This window comes from Notechis scutatus, chromosome Z (assembly GCF_049901735.1).
Source record: "Notechis scutatus isolate UNSWTSFEM ecotype Mainland chromosome Z, rNotScu1.2, whole genome shotgun sequence".
NCBI classification, from domain to species: Eukaryota; Metazoa; Chordata; class Lepidosauria; order Squamata; family Elapidae; genus Notechis; species Notechis scutatus.
In genome coordinates, this window is record NC_142025.1 from 79360354 (window position 1) to 79384493 (window position 24140).

The following is a 24140-nucleotide window of genomic DNA, read 5'->3' on the forward strand; positions in this document are numbered from 1 at the left end:
GGACAACTTAATCAGAGAATTAATGAGAGGGAGCAAAGAATGTCTAGTCATCACAATTTATCAGTTTCATCTGAAATTACCCCATAAACCCCATCCTTATGAACTGCCTCCAAAATTACTAGAGTTTATCTTCCAGGATGAAGAAACTTGACTTTCAGTCATGTCCGATTCCCCATGTGTGTTTGCTCTGTAAAGGAAGGGATAGATACCTTCGAGTTATATCTAGCTCTGCCATGCTTGTCCATTAAACTTGGCAAACTCAGCCCATCTTCAAGCAAGGAAGGTGTGGAAAAACTATGTGTGTCCTTTCCTTCTGATGGATGAGATGATGTGACAGAATACAGATGTGGCTTTTAGAAGGGAGAAGAAAGCAATGAAATATTAAAAGGAAGAAAATGGCAATATAGTCCTGAGAAAGTGGAATGTATTAAATAGAAACTCCAAATACTCTCACCAGTTTTATTTGATGTATAAGATGGGATAGATAGAAACTCTGAGAGACTTTCATGATGTATTATGCTATCTTACAACCATGAAGAACATTTCTGGAATTTTTTATGCTTTAATTTTATCTACATTGAAAGTCAGTTAAAGATTCACTGGTTGTTTGTAATGTAAGTGTCGAAGGCATTTAGCTCAAGATAAAAAGGCAAACTAGAAGAAGGGATATTTTATTAGGTAACTGTTGCCGATCCTCAAATGACTCAGAAGAACTTTAGGAGGATAAATAAAACCTTAAAAATCTACAAAGACATCTCTTCGAAAATTAATTGTGCCATAAACAAGATAATTTCTAACTTCTTTTTGCCTTTTTCTTTTTTCTTCCCTTGCCCTTTTCAAAAGGTAGAACTTGCAACCTTGGATTGATTGACTGATTAAATTTATATTATGTCCATTACATTGTCAAGCACTCTGGGCTTTAATCTGTATAGCCGTTGATTGAAAATCTCAAAGTGATGGAAACTTTGAGAAAAAATGATTATTGTTAGAATTCTTGATTTTAACAATTAGTAGATTTTTAAAAATCTAGAGCCTGGATTTTCAGAAGGCAAATTTTAATAACCCAGAGAAATAGTAAGATATTCTGGGAATAAAACTTTAAAATCAAAGAAATTGTAATTGTTAGAGACTTCTTGATAGAGCAGTTGAATATGTTGGGTTTGTCAGCTGGAAACTGACAGCCTGGGTTTGAGACATGAGTGCCATGCAATGGGGTGACGGCCAATCCTGCCCACCTTCTGCCCACCTAACAATTCGAAAGCATTCAAATGTAAGTAGATTAATAGACACCACTTTGGTGGGAAGGTCAAGTATTCTGTATGCCATTGGCAGATAGCCATGCTGGCCACATGATCATTAAAAATGTCTTCAGACAACACCGACTCCTTTGACCAAGAAAACAAGGAGACATCTAAAGGAGCCAATATAATTAAATAGGCAGGTTGCAAAGAAGTAAAATTAAATAAGACTCCTTATAGAAGAAGGGGTAACAGCCAAGGAAGTATATAGTCAGCCCTTCAAGTTAGGTCAGGTCATGAAACAGCAAGTATTTCAAGAATTTTGCTTTACTATTGTAGGCTGTAGAAATAGGTCATTGAAAGTTTGGTAGAGTAGCACTTTGTCCCCTGTTATACCAAACAGAATCGTGGCAGGTTACTTTAAATTTATTTCTCATGTTTTTTTCTTTGTTAAGATTGAATTACCATTTACCTACCAATCCTATTTCTTCATCACAATTGTACTGATACACCACTATATCTACTGCATGAAGTTTCAGCCCAGTAGGAATGAGGTCAGGAAAGCTAGGCTAGCAAGAGAGACAATATTAACCAATAAAGACTTTGAAAATATGACAGTAGGAAGAAAAAGATAACAGAGGCTCACTGCTTATTTCAGCCAGAAAAATAAATAAATTGAGCAAGAAAAAATAGAGGAACTCAATTCCTATTTTGCCTTTGTCTTTACATCTAAAGGATCTAGTGATTTGTGTAGCATTTGAGGAGTCCTGGAGAACTGGCTAGGGGTGCCAGAGGATTGGAGAAGAGCAAATGTCTCCCTGCTCAAGGAAGGAAAAACAGAAGATCCTAGTGATTATTGAACAGTGATCGTAGCATCAATACTTGGAAACATATGTTAGAGCAAATAATAAAGCCAATCATTTGTAAGTTTCTTGCAGACAATGTTGTGATTTGCTAGGTCCGCGTGACTTTCTCAAAAATAGGCCATTTGAGACAAATATTCTTTAACAAGGCAACTATTTTAGTAGCTTGGGGAATGCAGCAAATACAATGTATGGTGGTCTTTCATTGCTAAATACCTAAAGTATGGTTTGAATGGTTATACAGTAAAATGGGTCACAACTGACTACCTGTATACTCAGAGACAACATGGATCTCCCTTGGGGCCAATACTATTCAATATTTTTATTAATAACTTGGATAATGGAATTGGTAGACTACTTGTCAGTTCATGGAATGCACAAAATGGAAGGTCTGACCAAGCTGGGAAGATTGCATTCTAATCTGGACAAGTTGAAAGACTTGGATAAGAGTAACAAGGTATCCTTCAATAGTGGTAAATCTAAGTTATACAGTTTGATAAGGGAAAATATGTGGCATACATAAAAGTTGGGGGATTTTTATCTTAGAAACACTCCTTTGAAAAAGATTTGATTATGGTCATTGCCAACAAGCTTCACATGAATAAGCAATGTAAGTCAGCTTCTCGAAGGATTTACGCAGTTCTGGGCTTATAGTCATTGCATGAGAAATGTGTGAAATCTTTATTTCCCTCTATTCCGCGTTAGTAAAACCATATCTGGAGTTCTGTTATGATTCTGGACATGCCCCAAAAATATTGGTAATTTAGGATAAGTTCAGAGGAGGATGACAAATGCAATACAGAGACTTCAGAATATACTCTACTGGGACAAGATGAAAGAACAGAAAATACCATTCTAGAGAAAAAAGTAAAATACATTGTTTAGATATATACAGAAGGATGTCAAAGGAAACAAAGTCAGGAACTCTACAACATAGAAAGTAGACACAGAAATAGGTTGCAGCTATGTAGATTTCGTTTAAATTTGAAGAAAATTTTTGTTAGATCAATATAACAGTAGAACAGTTTCTCTAAGAAGGTTGTAGCTTTATCCATTTTATGGGCAGATTCTCAAGATTTTGATACATTAGGAAAGCTTGGACTTTATAATTCTTGTGGTTTCAACTCTACACTTTTATGATTCTAGGATACTTTTCCCATATATATACACATTCTCTCAGGAAAGGGGAGTCGATTTTCTGATAAAGGAGTAGAAAGAGCTAGCACTTTTGAAGAGAGGTTGAAGGAAGAAAGAGAATAAGGATTGCTGCTGACCTAAAATGGATTCTGGACAGCATTGGCTACTGCAGTTTGTTTGTTCCAGGGGAACACAAGATCATTAAAGCAGTCCAAAGGAAAATGGAATAAAAACCTTGAAATAGAGCTGTATATGATTCAAAAATCATCAGAGAAGGAAAATGGGAGTTGAAAACATGTCTTTTTGGTGTAGTGGTCCTGGGAAGGAGGGTTTATGAAGTTAAAAATAATAGACTGCCTGAAAGAGATTTCCAGTCGGTTAATTTATACCCTTAATCTGAATGGAGAGGGTTGTAGAAATACTAAAAGTTCTTCTTTTTGCTTTCTTTTGCTTTATTCTGCTTTCATTAGGATCAAAAATAGAAGAAGTTTTTTGTCACATGTTTGCACACCCCGGCGCGAAATACTGGCTTATGCTGAATATTTGCTTTGCTCAGATATTTATTTGTGATAGATGCTCTAAGATTTTTGGTGCTTTGATGGGTTAGGGATTGTATTTCAGTTCTTTTATGTTTTCCATTCCTTGGCTTTGCCTTCAGATGTTGCATATTGCAAAAAGTTGTTAATTGATATCATTAACATAGTATGGCAATATTATATCCAAATATAATGCTCTGTGCTTTTTTTTTTCTTTTTTTTTAGGAAGGATCCTCATGGTTTTTTTGCTTTTCCAGTTACGGATGCTATTGCTCCTGGCTATTCCATGATAATAAAACATCCTATGGATTTTGCTACCATGAAAGAAAAAATTGCAGCAAATGAGTACAAGTCAGTAACAGAATTCAAGGTAAATTAATGAATACTTATTAACCCAATATTGATTTTTATTTTTTTTCTGTAACAAAGATAAGGTTCCAGGTTATACATAGTAATCTTTGTATTCTACAGGAATATGCTTCAACCTATACCTAAAAAGTCAAAGCCATTCAGTGTATTCAATGAATTATATTGCTATTTGCCCTATGTATATGCATTTTATAAATTATAAAAGTTTATTTAAAGATTCTAGCAGTCTTCTTATAACTTGGCACCTTCATTTTTTACTATTTTTCAGATATGCCCTATAAATTCCTTGGCAAATTGCTTATTTTTTTTTCTAAATATATTAATAAGACAAAAATAAATAGTAAAATGAAATAGTTTTTCTTATTATTTGGTTTTTCGAAGCATCTTCTTTCCAGCTTTTTTTCTGCTTTTGCCAAAATAAAACCTATATTTCATATTTTTTTCTCCTTTTTCAATCAAATCTTCTCTAAACAAACTTGCCGCTTCCTCCTCCTCCCCCTTCTTCTTTGGCTGTCTTTTTTTCAGAGAAAAAGTAAACTCTAAGAAATAACATTGATATTCCTTGAATGGATGAGTAATTAAATTTTTACTGATAGTTCTGATATAAGCTAATAGAATATTCTGCTGTTTTAATCTATCTTTTACATCAATATTGAAATTTAGAAATAAAAGTATATTTGCAAATAAAATTTGTGTTCAATTTAACTATATACTATTCTGTAGATCCCTCTATTATTTAATAGCACAAGCCAACAGTTTCATACAAATATTAAAAAGCGAAGAGTAGACACCCTTGTCAGGTTAGGGCTAATAGTCAAGTCTAAAAAAAAATTCTGATATATAAGTGAATTAAGTGTATATTCTTTTTAGTTTGATGCATCAAACACCAAGTGTCTATTAAATTCAGTTCTTCTGAATAAATATTGTTTCCCTTATTAATAATTGTTTTTTCATGCTAGCATATTTCTATGAAGCTTGAGAACCAATATTTCACTAAACTCTTTTTCTCTTATCACTTATCATTAATACACTTATTCAAATATTGAGAACATTCATATAACATAAGGGAATCCAGATTAGATCCATAAACATTAAGCATAGCTATTACAGTCTCTGCTATATTAGCACATAAAATTAAATAAGGCCATTTACATCAGTAATAATTGTACATCAGATAACAGATAATCAGAGTTGGAAGGGACCTTGTAGGTCATCTAGTCCAACCCCCCATCCAAGCAGGAGACCCTACACCATTTCTGACAAATCGCAGTCCAGTCTCTTCTTGAAAGTCTCAAGTGATGGCATCAATTTGGAATTGCTTTAAAACCAAAATGACTACACTTTTAGCTTATGTGAGATAAACCTGTCTTACCAATCCTTTATTAACATACATGTATCCATTTGCATTAAATGAGTCTTCTGTAGATAAGCAATGTCTGCTTTTACTTTATATATGCTAATATGTGTCTGAATTCTCACAAGTTTTTACATTAAGATCAACTTCATCCATAAATTTTATTTTGGTCCATTTATCAATATTGTCCTGATGTTTAAATATTCAGCATATTTTCTAGTGTTTCTCACAGACATAGAGTCTCAATTTAATATTTAAATATTACATATATAATGTATTTGTTTTTTTAAAAAAACCATGATATTGGCATAAAAATTTAAAAACAAGATTGGAAAAAGTTCTAAAAGTGTGTGTATGTGTGTGTGTGTTAAAAGAATGAACCCTAACCTTTTCTTTTGACTATAGGAACAATAATTGCTGTCATCTAAGTATCTAATACTTCAGATTTCTCAAATGCTAAAGATGTGACAGATCATCAATTATATTATACAAAGGAATAGAATGGAATGGAATGGAATGGAATAGAATAGAATAGAATAGAATAGAATAGAATAGAATAGAATAGAATAGAATAGAATAGAATAGAATATTCTGAATTTCAGAATCGGAAGAGTCCAACCCTCTGCTCAAGCAGGAGACCTTATACCATTCCAGACAAATGGCTGTACAGTCTCTTTTTCCTGACCCATTAGAACGAGGAGACAGGGAATGTTGCGGGTCCCACCCCTGAGGGAGATGCACTTGATGATACCCAGAAGAAGGGCCTTCTCCCTGGTGGCTCCCTCTCTATGGAATATCATTCCCCCAAAGATTAGAATGGTCCCCCTCTAGCACTCTTCTAAAAGGCACTAAAGACCTGGTTTTCACAGCGGGCCTGGGGAGCCCAGAGAGGGTGGAGCCCATCAAATGGCTAGTGTGATCTGCTGTTGTCGGGGCGAGGGATGGGAGTTGGTTTTTAATTTTTCTTAAAAATGTTTTTCTAAATTTTGTTCTATTGTACTTTACTAATGTATTTGATACTTTTTGTTAGTTTTTATTGTTTTTTTGTTTTTTATTTTTTTGTTTTAAATATGGTTTTACATTGTGTAAGCCGCCTCGAGTTGCCATGGGCAAATAGGTGGCAATATAAATTAAATAAATAAATGTTCTCGCTGTTAGGAAAGTTCTCCTTAATTTTAGATTGCTTCTCTCCTTGATTAGTTTCTGTCCATTGTTTATTGTCTTTAATTCTGGTGTTTTCAAAAATAGGTTGACCTCTTTTCTTTGTGGCAGCTGCTCAGTTATTGGAACATTGCTATCATGTCACCCCTAGTCCTTTTTTCATTATACTAGAGATACCCATTTCTGCAACTGTTCATGTTTTAGCTTCCTTCATATGTTTTAGCCTCCATAACAATGTTTTGTTTTGTATTATATATGTTATATTAATATATATATCCTACTGTATATTTCTGTAAATCTCAAGCTGCAGTCTTGCCTTTCACAGTTTCCTGATGGAATGAAATTTTGAGGAGATGAAAATAGGAATTGAATAACTATCTTCTTAACCATTAGCATTTTGTCCTCTTTGAATAACTGGTTTATTGGTTGCTTTCTCTTCAACATATTTAAAGAAATCTTTTTGATTATTCTCAACATCTAACTAACATCAGCTCATTTTGAACTTTGATTTTTATGACATCCCCATATTGTTCTAGGCTCGGTGTGTGTGTGGTGTGTGTGGTATTCAGTTTTGTTCGGGTATTTACTCACGTCATTATAGTTGTGGGCTTTTAAAGTTGTAGCAACGTTTCGGCAGAATCTCATCTGCCATCATCAGGCTTGTGTATTGTGTTCGCTCTGTGAGTCAGGCTTTCACAGCCGTTTCTCTTTTAAATTTGGGGCTAGCCTACTGCTGTGCCAGAATGGTTTTTTCTTCATCCTGATTGGTTGGGAGTCTTGGACTGTGTTTATTGGTCTTGGAGTTTACTGTGTTCTGCTTGATTGGTGTTTCTAATATCTTCTGTCTGTTTTGTAGCTTTTTTTGTCTTGATTGGCTGGCAACATTGTGTTTCCTGTATTGGAGGCTTTTAGTGCGGCTTGGCTTTGGGTAAACGGATGGCTATCATTTATTAGGAAGCTAGGTTTCATCTGGGTGCCCGGTTGGGGGGTGTTTGAGCTGGAGGTATCAGGGGGGTCTGTTTGTGCCCAGGTGTTTGCTTGGCTTGTGGTGTGGAGATTTTTTTGTTTGTGAGTGCAGACTTCCAGATAATTGACAGTCTGGTGGAGTCATCTCTTCTATTCATGCTTTCAGGTCTTTTTTCAATCTCTATGGCTTCTCTGATGATTCTGTAGCTGGGGTTTTCTATAGTGGCTAGGGTTTTGGTGCCATTGAAGTCGATGCTATGACCTGTGGCTTTCATGTGTTGGACTAGTGAGGAAATGTGTTCCAGCTTTTTTACTGCATTTTTGTGTTCATCCAGGCGGGTACTTATTCTTCTATTGGTCTGTCTAATGTATGTGGCAGGACATGATGCGCAGGAGACTTCATATTTAAATTTAAAACAGAAACGGCTGTGAAAGCCTAACTCACAGACGAACACAATACACAAGCCTGATGATGGCAGTTGAGATTCTGCCGAAACGTTGCTACAACTTTAAAAGCACAACTATAATGACGTAGGAAAATACCCGAACAAAACTGAATACCATACGTATAAATAGGTCCTAAAGACAAAATTGAGTTAGAAAACCAAGGAGTATACGAAATCCCTTGCACCACCTGCCCCACCACATGCATCGGACAAACTAACAGAAGAATAAGTGCACGCATTGAAGAACACAAGAACTCAATCAAAAAAGAAGAACCGACCTCTTCCCTGGTCCAACACCTCAAAGCCACAGGACATGAGATTGACTTTAAAAATACCAGAACTATCGCCAAAACCGAACACTTCAACAACAGAATAATCAGAGAAGCCATAGAGATAGAAAAACGCCCACACAGCATGAATAAATGAGATGACACCTCCCGCCTACCAGCCATTTGGAAACCCGCCCTCATGAACAGAAGAATGACACCAGACCCACACCCACGAGGGCCACACAAGATGCTACCACCACACTTCCAGATAGAAAGCAGACTCACACCCACACAGAAGATGAGACACGACCACGGACCAGAAGCCGCACCACAGCTGCATCACTACCCGCTTCAAACCCCTCCGACCCATACATGAAGCGAACTGACGCCCACCATGAAGATGCGGCACGACCACGAACGCGAAGCCAAACAGCAGGATCACAGCTCACCAGCTCAAATTCCCCAGCAACTAAAACTAACCTGAGCACAACCAAGCCCCCACCTGAACAGAACACACCCCCAGCCAATCAGAACACAGCCAACCCCCAACCAATCAGAACACAGCCAAACCCCAACCAATGAGAACACATCCCCACCCAATCAGAACACAGCCAAGCCCCCACCCAATCAAGTCACACCCCACTAGCAGTTAAAAGGAAAAGCAGCTGCAAGCTCACATTACTCTGAGAAGCACAAAGCCGAAGACACAAGCCTGAAGATGATGAATGAGACTTCATCGAAACGTTGCCTAGATACTTCCAATTTTACACGGAGAAAACCCGAATAACCAAAGAGATAGATAGATAGATAGATAGATAGATGATAGATAGATAGATAGATAGATAGATAGATAGATAGATAGATAGATAGATAGATAGATAGATAGATAGACAGACAGACAGACAGACAGACATATTTGTAACCTGTCCTGTTTCCATTGTTTTATATATATCCTTTCTAGGTTTCAGATCTTCATTAAATTTTTTAATGTAATCACATTGTTTCTTCAACCATTCTCCATTTTTCTCCCTTGGAATTTTTTGTACACGTACAGTTAGTCCTAGACTTACACCAATTCATTTAGTGACCATTCAAAGTTATAACAGCACTGAAAAAGACCATTTTTCACATTTATGACCATTGCAGCATTCCCATGGTCATGGGATCAACATTCGGACACTTGGTAACTGACTCATGTTTATGAAGATTGCAATGTCCCATGGTTATGTGATCACCTTATTGCGAACAGTTGCTGGGGTGCATCCACAGTTTTGTTGTACTTGTACAATGACAATAAAGTTCTTCTAATTCTAAGTTAGTAGGGAAAGTTGCATACTGGTCACACATGGTGAGAGAGCTCCCTCTCATTCTATCTGAAAGAGCTGCCTGTTAAAGATGGAAACTGCGGTACTTTTGCAGGCAGCTCTGTCAAATAGCCACTAGAGATGAGAGAGAGCTGAAATCCAAGTAGAGAGCAGGAGGCAGCACAGTAAGGAGTGTGGAGTGCCTCAGTGGGTGGGAGGGACCTTCGGAGCACAGGAGTGTTTCTGTTTTTCAAGAGCTGAAAATCATGTTGACATTCCTATAAGTGTGGATTTTCAGCTGCTGTGTGGAGCCTGCCAGGGTTTTCCCTGCCTTTTTACATTGTAAGATTCTACTGAAATTGAATTTCTTAGGATATAAACAGTTTTTGAAAATATAGCAATAATTATGTTTGTTTTCCAGGCAGATTTTAAACTGATGTGTGACAATGCAATGACTTACAACAGACCAGATACCGTGTATTACAAACTGGCTAAAAAGATTCTCCATGCTGGCTTTAAGATGATGAGCAAAGTAAGACAACTACAACAGAGAACATATTGGGACCAAAAATATAGATTAACCTTTGTAGAGGATCACAATACAACATTATTTTATACTTCCAATTTAGATTTAGTTTCAAAAAGGTGATTCAGATGAACCGGTATGTGAATGCAGCATGTGTCTATCTGACTTAATAACAACAATCGCTGATATGCTGCATTCATACTTCCACATGCTCTTAAACATTTAACTTTACTTTAAATAAAGTACTCTACTGTTGATTAAATATTTATAGCTCTAAAGGGCAGACTATGTCTTTATAAAATAAAACTGGAAATTTAAGGACATTGAATTTCCTCTTAGTGTTGGTTTCTCAGACAGCTTGGTTTACTAAAGGTCTTATTGGCATTTCCATTATACATCTCTTTTAAAGTGAATACTACTCTTTAAGATTTGTTTTATCAAGATAAAAATTTTAAATTGAAGCTTTCACTGAAGAAATAAGCATTGTCTTATTTAAATAAATTTGGAACTATTCTAGAATATTAAGCATTTTGCTATTTTTCTTTTTCTTTCCAATAAAATATTGGAAGAAATACATACATATTCTTTAGTTTAACACTGTTTGACTATATATTTAATGAATTCCTAAATACAATACCTATTCTTTCACCTACTGAATAGTATAATGTAAATGTTTATATAAAATGAGTGAAAGATGGATTTGTGTAACACATACTTATTATATAATACTATTTTTCAAAATTATAAAAAAATGACTTTCAAACTGAACAATTGATTATCTTGTATGAAGATTGTGAACAGGTAGGTGGCCATTTGTATGTATGGTTTCCCTTCTAAAATAGGTTGCAGGTGTTCCGGTGTCATGCTGCTCATGATTGAATCACCTTGCATCCTCATTGAAGATGTAGTTCTTAGGTGCAAAGCCATGGCCATTCCCATCCCATCCCATCATCATAGCATCTTCGCTATGAGGGAAAGGTGTAAAGTCCCTGCTGCTCTGTCCTTTCTAATTCTAGGAACGGCTGTTAGCTTTGAAGCGCAGCATGTCGTTTATGCAGGACATGGATTTTTCTCAGCAGGCAGCTCTTTTGGGCGATGAAGATCCAGCTGTTGAAGATCCAGTGCCCGAAGTTGTTCCTGTGCATGTAGAGACTACCAAGAAATCCAAAAAGCCAAGTAAAGAAGTTATTAGGTAAATGTTGGAGGAAGTGTCTTGTTCCTTTGTGCCTTTATTTGCAGATAACATCCCTATTTTTTGAATGAATTAATTAGACCATTAGTTTATAACTTTGACATACTAGACACAATATATAATTATTTTTCAAGTAATGTAAGCACCCTGGGCATCTTGAAAAGAATCATTATGCATCCCAGAAGTTATTTCTAGAGTTTCAATCCGTATAGGGGGCATTTGATAAATATTTTGAAAGTGAGCTGGAAGACAAGAGCAAGAATATTCTTTCCATTCATTGTAAGTTTTCCACATGAGCCAGAAAAAAAGTTGTAAGGGGTGTTTTAATTTTAATGAGTACTTCTTAAATCAGCACATCTTTTTGGAGGATTAGAAGTGAAAAAAGAGAGATTGTTTTAATGAATAGCAGCGTGATGTGTTCATTTTTATGCAAGAACTAAAACAGTTATTCAAAATTATTTTTAAAATGAGGGGTCTTGGTGCTCTGTGAACTTGCTTGTTTTCTTGCAGATGTTTCATTACCCTAGATAACACCATCAGTAAGGACTGCTGTTTGCTGTCAGTTTATATTCTAATGGCTTGCCCTGTCAGTGTTGGTAAGGGAGATCTTAAGAGATTCTTTGGTTGGGCTGTTTGCTGTTAGCTTCTTTGGCAATTTCTTGATTGGGGTATTGTTTACTTGATTGCTGATCTGCACAGTTCTGTGTAGGTTCACTCCTTCATCTGAGGTTGGTTCTAATTGGTGTTGGTAGGGAGCAGGAGCTTTTGGTCCAGGGATGGGATTCTACCAGTTCGCATCTATTCGGTAGAACCGGTTGTTAACATTTTAAGCAGTTTGGAGAACTGGTTGTTAGAAGAAATTACTGGTCTAATCCTGTAAGGAAGGCAGGAAGGAAACATTCTGCTGTTGCTTACAGAAGCTGCCTCTCCGTTAACCCTTATTACATTCTTGGCAGGACTAGACTTCCTGTCTCAGGAACGTCTCTGGAGTTTTTTCCCCTCCTTTGCTGGTACTTTGCTTGTGTGGAGTGACCATTCAAAGTTACAATGGCACTGAAAAAAGTGACGTGACTATTTTTCATACTTACAACTGTTGCAGCATCCCCACAGTCATGAGAGGCCAGGCGAGGAGATGCATGCCTCGATGTGAGTTATATTGAGTTGGCCAAACCCAGCCAATAACATGACCACCAAGCCATGTCCACCCAGTCACATGACCACCAAGCCACGCCCACCACCTAAGCCACACCCACAGAACCATTTAAAAATTTGAATCCCACCCCTGTTTTGGTCCCTGCTTTGTGGGATCCCTTAGGGCTTGCGGCTGTCTCCACTCCTTTTTAACATTTACATGAAACCAATAGATCATTTGTCACTAGGGGTGAGGTATCACAGTAAGCGGATGATATCCAGTTACATATCTTCATCCCGGATGAAGTGAGTGAAACTGTGGATATTATTGTGCAGTGTCTGAAGGCTATAGATGCCTGAATGGGGAACAAGAGACTTCAGGTGGACCCTAGTAAAATGGGGTGGCTGTGAATGAGGTTGCACTACCTCAGACAGATCTGGTGCTCCTGCACTCATGGTTCCAGCTTGTAGAACAGGTATATATTGCATCAGTTTTTCTGGATAAAAAAGTTCTCTTCTCAGTCACACATGCCCTAGTCTTCTCCCATTTGAATTATTGCAACATGTTCTACATGGGGCTATCCTTGAAAAATATCCAGAATATTCAGCTTGTATAAAATGTGGTTGCACAGCAAATTTTAGGCACCCAGAGAAGAGCGCATTTAACCCTGCTTTGCAAGTGCCATTGGGTGCCAGTTTGCTTCCTCTGCTGTTTCCTCTCTTCCCCAACCTATGGAATATTCTTGCTCTGAAGGTGAGGCAGGCTTTCACTCTTCTGCCTTCGAAAAAGGAATTTAAAACACGGTTATTGGGCCTCATATGGGGAGCCCAGGGGAGCAGGCAGCCATGAGACTGATTAATTTCCTGGAAACCCTTTCTTCATCTTCTAGCTAATTTAATCCCTTGCCTCCTCTTAACATTTTTAACTTTTATACATACTATTTTATATTTTAACATTTTATCGCTTAAGAGTCTGTCTTTGAAGGAGATGAATAGTTAAGAAATTTTAAAAAATAAAGAAAAATAAAATAAAAACCAGTGAAGTATCCTATCTAATTAGATCCATTGGATAGCATACATAACTTCAACGTTAAAACCTGTTGTTTGATATATGCATTACATACTTTCAAAGATATAGAGCACCAGGGAACTACCAGAGGACTGGAAAAAAGTTGATGTAGTTCCCATTTTCAAAAAAGGAAAACAAAAATAGATCCAGGAAACAACACACTTATCAGCTTGACCTCAATACCTAGGAAGATTCTGGAAAACATAAGCAACAAATCAGCGAACATCTAGAGCCAAACAAAGTCATAACCAAAAGCCAAAATTGGTTTCTCAAAAACATATCATGCCGGACAAATCTTAATGCATTCTTTGACAAAGTGACAAAATTAGTTAACTAGAGAAATGATGTGAATATGATTTACTTGGACTTCAATAAGGCATTTGATAAAGTAGACCACGACCTACTATTAGATAAGATAGAAAAATTAGACTGAGTTAGACTGCACATAGTATCACCACCAGATGGATTTGTAACTGGCTGACCAACCACAGTCAATGTGTCGTCCTCAGTGAGACTGCATTTACATGGAGGGAAGTATGCAGTGGGGTCCCCAAGGCTTTGTTTTAGGCTCAGTACTCTTCAACATCTTAATCGATGATTTGACAAGGGGATAGATGGGAAACTCATCAAATTCGCAGACGACACCAAGCTGGCAGGAATAGCCAACACCAGAAGACAGGCTTAAAATACATTAGGATTTTGACAAATTTGAACATTGGGCACTATCTAACAAAATGAAATTCAATGGTGAAAAAAGTAAGATTCTATATTTGGGCAAGAAAAACCAAATGCACAGGTATAATACAGGTGGTACCTGGCTCAATAGTAGTAACTGTAAGAGGAATCTTGGAGTCCTAGTGCAGTGTGCTGCAGCTGCCAAAATAGCCAACACACTTCTAGGCTGCATTAACAGAGGGGTAGAATCAGAGATGGGCTGCAGTTTCGTAAAACACAGTTTCAAACAGGCAGCTAATTGACTCAGGCAGCTCCAGTGAGTACAGCAGGGCAGCTCAGAACTTGCCTGGGTGGGGGAAAAGTTAGTCATTTAGGGAAAGCATAGAACAAGGGCGAGTGGGCAGGCCCAGCCAGAGATCACAGCTAGGGGCTCGCCAGTACCTCGCCGACCATCCAGCAGTCCACTGGATAGAATCAAAATCACTTGAAGTGTTACACTTTCTAATGCCTTGGTAAGATCACACTTGAAATACTGTGACCAGTTTTGGTCAACACAATGTAAAAAAGATGTTGAGATTCTAGAAAGAATGCAGAGAAGAGCAACAAAGATAATTAGGGGACTGGAGGCTAAAACTTATAAAGAACATTTGCTGGAATTGGGTATGTCTAGTTTAATAAAAAGAAGGACTAGGGGTAACATGATAGCAGAGTTCCAATATGTCAGGGTTTGCCACAAAGAAGAGGGAGTCAAGCTATTCTCCAAAGCACCTGAAGGCACGACAAGAAGCAATGGATGGAAATTAATCAGAGAGAAAAGCAACCTAGAACTAAGGAGAAATTTCCTGACAGAACAATTAATCAGCAGAACAACTTGCCTCCAGAAATTGTGAATGCTCCAACACTGGAAGTTGTTAAGAAGAGATTGGATTACCATTTATCTGAAATGGTATAGATATTTCTGTCTGAGTGGTGAGTTGGACTAGATCTCCCTTCCAATTCTGTTGTTCTGTTATTTCTTCCACTGTCAAATTCCTTATCAATATTTGACTTTTCTCTTTATTGATCTGGTAACTTGACACTGAACCATAAGCAATTTAAATACAATATCATTAGCAAATGCTAAATTTTAATTTGTATTCTTTTATAGTTTATTTTCTTGAAATTTTGCTCTCTTAGCATAGCTAGTAGGATATGGTTCTCATGCCAGTAAAGATAGGAGATCATCCTTGTCCCCTTTGATATAATATATTGCTTTAAAATAAGAACCTTTACTACAATTTTGGCTGCTTATTTTTTTATAAATGTTATATGAACATAAGAGAATTGTCCATATCCTTTATTTTCAAAACTGCAAATATAAAAGCCTAAACACTGTCAGAATTTTTGTTAGCATCAAGAAATATGGCTAATTTTAATTTTTCTGATTATATATAATATTCCACATATATTTCTTTGAGATAAATCCGTCTAGTCAAAATGTATCATTTCAGCTAAAAGCCACCTAGACTCACTTTGGATAGTGGCACAAATATCATAATAATAAATAAATGACTATTTAGACTCAGCAAAAATTGTTGAAAAAGCTTATAATCCACAATCAGTAAAGCGATAAGTCTATGGTTCAGAATGGGTTAGATCTTTTCCTTCCTTTATAAATCAAAGAGATGAAGGCTTCTTTCCATGACATATAAGATTCATTGTAATTGTATCTCATTAATTAAATTTAACAATTTCTTGAAAAAGCCTGCAGTAATTTATAGAAATAGGCTTAATTCAATGTCACTTTTTGATTGACTCTGTTCTGTTGTAAGTTAATAAAGAATTTCTTTTTGTTGTTCCGGTTTGAAGGGCTTCGGCGACAGACAGGAATCCGCGATCATGCGCGGTTTCTGTCTGGGCTCGCCACTGTAGCGCCCCGAGCCGGCTGGTTTCGGGGCTAAGCCACCCCGTAGAGGTGGTGAAGAGGGGGGAGACCGCCAGCAGGGTCGAGGAGAGCCGCATCTCTCCTCCTCAGCTGGCCATTACTCCCTTTCCGAAGCGGTAGGAGCGGTGGTCAGAAATGGCCACCTCAAAGAAGAACTCAACCGGAAAAGAACGTGCAGGAGGAAGATAAGAAGTGAAAGTTTTGGCTAACCGGGTTAAGTTGAAAAAGCAACAACTAAGGTACCCTGGAATTTAAATTTTACAAAAATAACATCGCTCCCAAAGAAGAGTCGGAAGCAGCTAAAGAAAGTGAAAAGGGAAAGGTTTGGCTTTTTTTTTTCTCTCTCTCCTTCCCTATATTGACAACTAAGAGACTTAAATAAGAAATCGGAAAAATCTGCTTTGGCATCAATAGGCAATTAAGCTGAAAATAAAACAAAATGCCAAAGGGACAGTAAAGATTTCTGGACATTAAAAACTTTTTCTTCTATAAGCAGGAAGGGAGAGAAAAAGAATAAGGGCAGGATCTGGAAGAGGGAGGAGACTGCCTGGACTTCAAAAGAATCTAAAGTAAAACTTCAATAAGACTTCTAAAAGATACATTTTAACTGAAACTTTGCAACTAGATAGTAACCCCAGGAAGAGAAAGTGAAAAAAAAAGAGCAAAAAAGAAACAGCTTGCGTGTATTTGGATTATTTGGTGACTTTTGGATTTTTGGTTATTATATTTGAATGGCTAAAATCAATCGGGTGGTTGTTTAAAAATTTATACAATGGCATCACTTGAATTGAAAATGGAACTTAAAAAGTACAAAGAAGATGCACAAGAAGGGAAGGGTTCCTTTGGCTTCGTTTTTCAATTCTTAGAAATGGAGATCTGGAACTATAAGAAACAACAAGAAAAGACTGCAAAACAAGAAGACTGGGACAAAGAAGAAGCCATCTTTAATGAACAAGTAACTATGTGGGGAAGAAAAAGGAAAGGGGGGAAAGAGAATGGAGAATTTAAGACTTAAAAAAAAACAACCAAAGAAAAGAAAAATAATTCAAAAAATATGTATAATACTGGAAAGCAACAGAAAAGGGGAATACAGAAGAGGGAAATAGAGGTAGAGAGACAAAGGGTAAAAAGGGGAGAGAGAAGAAGAGAGGAAAGAAGGAAAGGAAAACAAGTTACAAAGGTCCGGAGCAAGATATAAAGAAACAGGATCTATTTAGAGATAATGGGTGAAAATCTATCTGAAAAAGGGATTCTGTAAAGGTACATAAGATTGTATTGTTATATTTGTAATAGAAATAACTTTAGAAAATTGGAAACAACATATGATTAGAATGAGGGATAAAATAGTTAGTGTAATTTAGTGAAATGTTTGTGAATAAAATTAATGAAATAAAATAAATGAGAAAATTGAATTAGGAAGGAACGGGAACATTTTAATTAGTCAATGTTTTATAAAATATAAGTGGGGGGGGGAATTAACTATGGAAAGTTTATAATTGTTCCCATAGAAGTATGATATTTAATTGAAAAGCAACATGAAAAATGTTAAGACTTTACTGAATATTAATGATAGAATTGAATTGGAATGGAATGTTGTTTTAATTATATTTATATATTTTTTTCTTTTTTTTTCAAGAATACAGTGTGTAGTTTAAGAATGTACCAAGCAGAATCCGAATGGAAGTTATGTATTATATTGAGTGTTACAACTTTAGGGGAAAGATATAAAGGCGTCATACTCCAATCAGTAACTACAGGAGAAATTTTGTTTAATGAGAAAAGATAATAGACAATTGAAACAGGACAGACAAAAAAATATAAATATAATGATTTGAATTGAGATGAAATAAATAAAATAAAATTGAGAAAATTAAAAGGGGAGAAGCTATGTAGAAAATGTAAAATAGTAATAAGATATGGAATAGAATATAAAAATGAGCATGAATCTGAATTTGCGTCTGTATGAAGAAATGTAACCCGGGATTATGCTGCTTTCAAAAAAGATGTTTTATTTGTATTTCTTTTCTTTTTGTGAAAACTCAAATAAAATTTACCAAAAAAAAAAAGAATTTCTTTTTGTTGAGCCATATTTCATTCAAATTTCCTTCAATTTCTATTGAATTAGATTCTTGTTTATAATATAAGTTCATTATAGAAACATGTTTATCATTGTCTCAAGTGTAAGTGTTTATTCTTTTTTGTTATTGATGTTGTTCTTTACTCGCTTGATGGGATAACTGTCAGGGTGGGGGGAGTTGGTTTTTGTTTTTGTTTGGTTTGGTTTTTTTGTTTTCCCAAATTTTGTTCTATTGTACTTTACTAATTTATTTGATTCTTTTTGTTAGTTCTTATTGTTTTTATTTTTATTTTTAAATATGATTTTACACTGTGTAAGCCGCCTTGAGTCGCCATGGGCGAATAGGCGGCAATATAAATCAAATAAATAAATAACTATTTGGCTTATTACATTTTTAAAATATTTATGCTAGATGAAGTTATTTTTGGTTCACTGCCAATCAGTTCCTTATTGCTGTATCTTTTACTTGAAATCTAAAATTGGATTGATCTAATCTAGGTTTAGTTCTAATTGTTAAAATTATTCAGTAATATATCTTTCTGATTTTGCATAACTTTGTTTTATTCAGAAATAAAGAACACTCCAGTAAATGCTTTACTTGCCTCTCATGAACAAAGAATATTTCAGAAGTTAGATTGCACTGTATTTCTAAACTTCAATTAAAATTATTGTTAAAAGAGAAAGAATGGACAGAAGAGCTTATTTTCCTTGGAGACCTTATTTTCCACTGGAGACCTGTTCCAGTGGTAAATCCAGGGAATAGTAAATCTTTATAAAGTACTTACAATAAAGGTCAACAACTATGTTGATAAGAAATACTTGATCTGCACTTAATAGATTTACAGATTCAAATCTCTCATTCCCCCTCCCCCTGAATTTCTGGATATGTATTATGTAGCTTTTTCCAATATCAACGAAACTGATTAGGACATTAGTATGGAAAGGAAATTGAGCACTTGAAAGTTCTGGCCAATTTTTGGTCATTGCAGCCTGCCCGAGTTCCCCCATAAGGGTAAGACACTGGATGCTTGCAATCTTGCTTGGGATCTTCTACTGCACAGATTCATACAATATTAAGCTTTCAAGGTGTTTCTGAAATTAAAGAACTGCAGTAATTTGCAGCTATAGATTCTGGATTTTTAAATATATGTTATGGTGCTTTTTTCTAATATAATTTTGAGAAAAATTTACTTTTCTATCAACAATATTTACCAAAAGATATTCCTGTTATTAAAACCACGTACTTTAATTTGATTGGTAGATTGCTTAATACAGTACTTGTTGGATATTTTTAACAAGGCTTTTCCTGCATGCTGGTCAATCGTTTTGATGCCAAAATCTGTTCTGTTTTCAGAATGTTTTTTCTCTTTAGCTACAAGAACCCATTTCATCACAAAAAAATAAGTGAAATTTTTACACTATTATTACTTAATATATTTTCTTTAATTTCTAATATAGATGATTATATAATTGGAATTGATTTGAGTTCCTCTATATATGATTCTTACTTGTTCTCTTTCTGTTCTCTTTCTTGCTGTTCATCTTAATTAGTTTTTATTATCAAAATATAGTCAGTTAATCTGTTGTGATAATTTCTTTGTTCATATTTTCATATAAATTATTTTTGCTCACTTGTTTTATATCAAACATTATTGATATCTTTTTAATACTTTACTCTTAATGATACAATTTGCTTTATTTTAATGAACAGAAGTTCTAGGCATAAGAATACATATATTTTTTTAACAAGCAAAAGAAAGAAAGCCTTTTCAGGTTGGAGATCCCCAGCTTAAATTTATTTTAAGATATTCTACATGTGGGTGTCTTTAAAGTTTACTCAAGAGCTGAAAAAATCCAGATCACAGCAGCATGGAAAGTTATGAGCATACCATAATATGATGATGTAATTGCTCTGCTTCATGTGTAGCACTGGTTACCCCTTAGGCTTTGGATTAAGTCAAGTGGTGGACTCTTGGTAGGAGTGATATATGGTGAGAGGATACTTGGTTTTATTCCTTGTAAATGGCTTTGTTCTTCCTGTTCATTTTGTTCTTAATATTGTCTGTCATCTAGAGCAGGGATCCCCAACCTTTTTGACGCCGCGGCCCGGTACCGGCATCAGCTGGGCGCCGCGGCCAGGTACCAGCATCAACTGGGCGCCGCCATCTTTTTGACGAAAAGTGCTTCGGTGACCTCACCGAAGCACTTTTTCACAAAAAGATGAGGCGCATGCTGGTGAGCTTTTCCGGTAGAAATGGCTTTCTACCGGAAAAGCTCACGAGCGCATGCGCGCCATCTTTTTGATGAAAAAGTGCTTCCGGTGAGCTTTCTACCCGAAAAGCTCACCGGAAGCACTTTTTACCAAAAAGATGGCGGCGCCCAGCAACCAGCGGCCCGGTAAGAGTTGTTCCGCTGGACCGGTATCGGTCCGCAGACCGGCAGTTGGGGACCCCTGATCTAGAGTCACAATGGAGCTGGGTAGTCTTACGATATTAAAATTTAAAAATATAGTAAGATTAAAACAATGTTGATTTACCCAGGAAATTCATTATATTTACCTAGTGGTCATAAAACTCAATGTTGAAAATCTTTTTGTGGAGATGGGAGTGCATTTGTTTTGTTTTTATATAATAATTTGTACTTTTTTATAGCTATATATTTGAACCAGAAGGAAATGCATGCAGTCTGACAGACAGCACAGCGGAAGAACACGTCCTGGCCTTGGTAGAGCACGCAGCAGATGAAGCACGAGATCGGATCAACCAGTGTCTACCAAATAGCAAGGTCTTGTTAAATTAATTCATATTTTGTTTGGCTAATTTTCTCAGGAATTTTTGCTCAGTTGGACAAGAATTTTTACATAGTATTTAGTACATGAATATTTTTGTATGGAGTCTTTTTGTTAAATTTCTACAATACAGATTAAAAATTAAATGTTTTAGACCTTGGTTTGAATATAAATGGAAATTAAATGACATGTCCTTAATATTCTGTCTCGATGAAGGTCTTAAAAATTCAGCTATTTAACCTACATGTTAATGTTGCTTATGACAATGTAGTGTTGTATACATTGACAAGAATATATCAAAGAGTATAACCCAACTAGAAGATTTGAAGTTAAAATTTGATGAACAATATCAACTGACTGTGTCAATCTAAATGAATACATTGGATAATTCCATTTTTTCTTTTATTTAGAGCAGGGTCCCCAACCGCCGGTCCGCGGACCGGTACCGGGCCGCTGGAACAAGCCTTACCGGGCCGCTGGTTGCTGGCGCCGCCATCTTTTTTGGTAAAAAAAGCAATTTTTAGTCAAAAAGATGGCGGCGCCAAGCGCTCGGTGAGCTTTTCCGGGTAGAAAGCCATTTCTACCCGAAAAGCTCACCAGAAGCGCTGGCGCCACCATATTTTTGACGAAAAATCACTTCGATGACGTCACCGGAAGTGATTTTTCGTCAAAAAGATGGCGGCGCCCAGCTGACGCTTGAACCGGGCGCGGCGCCCAGCTGACGCCGGAACCGGGCAGCGGCGTCGAAAAGGTTGGGGATCCCTGATTTAGAGCATTTATTAATACAAATGCTCTGTTTTTAGAACAACACAGAAAATTGTATTTCAGTAGAATGTGCAGGCATGATATTCCCCTCTGAAAAAAAAATCGGGGCCGGCCAAAAGAGACCCCCACCGCGCGCCAAGAAATCGCCCGCCCACCCGCCCGCGCGCTCGCTGCTCGTCCGCCACAGCGCGCACGCGCGCCGCCCCTCGCACCGATCGCCGCACTCGCCGCCCCTCGCACCGACCGCCGCTCGCACCGACCGCCTGACCGCGCTTGCACTGACCGCCGCGCATGCACGCACGCCGCTCGCACCGACCGCCGCGCGCGCCCGCCGCTCGCCACCGCTCGCCCGGAGCTCCGCTCACACCGCCGGGCGATTCCGAAAAAAATCGAATTCCGATTTTAATCCGAAAAATATCATGCCTGAATGTGAATTCAGTTTCATTGTATAATATTTAAGAATGTAAATGTTCATATCCTATTCAAAAGGTGATTTATTAGATTGCATAGGCACAGTTTTTCTTCTAGTGACACATTCAACATCAGTTATTGTTAGTATCTGCTAACACAGCGGTCCCCAAACTTTGCAGCTGGGGGGTGGGGGAGAAGGGAACCAGGCCATGCAAGTGGCGAGCTGGTGCATACACATACAAGCAGCTCAACTCACACAAACAGTATACAGCCACTTACGCATGCATGCACAGCTTCATTAGGAGTTGAGCTGTGCACATACATGCGCGCTAGCCAGACACGTGTGAGTGGAGTTGCATATGCATGTGCGCTGGCTGTCTGCTTACACAAGTAGAGCTGCACACGTGTGTGCCCTGGCCTACCTCTCGTGTGATCCAGTTCTGAATAAGCCATGGCCTGGGAATTGGGGACTCCTGTGCTAATAGATCTGTTAGTATCTGTTAGTATTTACTGCTTAAACAGGAAACATTAAAAAACAATCCTGATTTTCCTTTTGTTATTACTTAAATACAGATAGGTTACCTGAAAAAGAATAATGATGGATCTTTGATCTTCAGTGTACTCAATCCATCAGATCCTGAAGCAGAAGGTAATTTTCAGATAATTTTAATAGTTTATATTTTTAAACATTTTTAATTTTGCATAATTAAGCTTGTGATTGTACTTTATTTACAAAAAGAAAATGTATAATGTTTTCATTTTTATTTAATAGACATAGGTAATTCCATTTGAATATTAAATATGCTGCTGTGTCAGAATAGGCAACAAAAAGATTTGAAAACAGATATATTTGGTGAGCTAATATTTGAAGGTTTTTGGCTAATGTTCTGGTAAGGTCAGAATTAAGTTACATTTGTGATAAAATATAAATTTACAAGTAACCCTATATGAACAAAGACTCTGAGCTCTAACTCAAGTTCCATCATTATGTATGTATGTATGTATGTATTATTTATTTATTTATTTATTTATTCATTCATTCATTATTTATTTATTTATTCATTTTTCACAGTTTTGCACTGCCTATCTCCCTCAGGTTGCTTATTATGCAACCATTTTAACCTAATTAGTTAAAATCTGTTCAGTTGCTCCTTAAGCTGAATTTGTGTAGAAGATTATTAAGCCTGGCAATAGTATTAAATCTGTGTTATATTCAATCTGAGATAGATAATTAGTCTCCAATCTATTTTTCTTCTGCATCGCCTTTAAATCATGTTATTGTACTGATGTAGCACCATCTCAGTATTATTGCATAAAAATGCTACATTTTAAAGCAAAAATGCATAGCCACGCAAAGCAATATACCACTAGTCCGTGATGACTAAGTTGGGACAAGTATTTCCATTACTAAGCAATGCTGTCATAAAGTAAGATGTCACGCTACTACATTGCAATGCTGTCATTAACTAAATATTGTGGGTTGTTAACGGGTGGGATTCTATCAGTTCGGACCAGTTCTGTAGAACCGGTTGTTACTATTCTGAGCAGTTCGGAGAACAAGCAAATTGTGCCCCTGGCTGGCCCCGCCCCTTTCCGCCTGCCCCTACCTGCCCAGTCAGTCCTTATCGCGCATGTGCCACTCCCACCTAGCCACGGCCACAGAACCGGTAGTAAAATATTTGCATCCCACCCCTGGTTGTTAAGTGAGTATCCACCCCAATCCAAGCCTTTCCAAGGTTTCATCCCTCCTAGCCCCAAGCCTCAGTAAGGTAAGGGACTGTTTCCAAATCCCTCCATCCGCCTATTCTCTCCCCATTTCTTATGGAACAGTAAACAACCCCCGAAGTTTCATCTCTGGTACTGTTTGCCATGCCCCAAGAAACTACAGCTGCCTAAATCAGTCTCAGCCACAGTTACCCTTGCCACTTTGCACTCCACG

General features: G+C 37.0%; 1 protein-coding gene across 4 annotated transcripts in view; it reads left to right on the forward strand.

Annotated features, from left to right (window-relative positions):
• BRD9 (bromodomain containing 9) overlaps positions 1–24140 on the forward strand; it is an 84751-nt gene that overhangs the window by 25074 nt on the left and 35537 nt on the right. For 2 of the 4 annotated variants that reach the window (XM_087947132.1, XM_087947134.1), the window contains exons 5-9: positions 4000–4144; positions 10065–10175; positions 11246–11361; positions 20889–21021; positions 22775–22850. In XM_087947132.1, coding sequence (XP_087803258.1) covers positions 4000–4144; positions 10065–10175; positions 11246–11361; positions 20889–21021; positions 22775–22850 — 581 coding nt within the window. The remainder of the gene's footprint in view (positions 1–3999; positions 4145–10064; positions 10176–11245; positions 11362–20888; positions 21022–22774; positions 22851–24140) is intronic. The other 2 variants (XM_087947133.1, XM_087947135.1) reach the window with 1 other exon arrangement.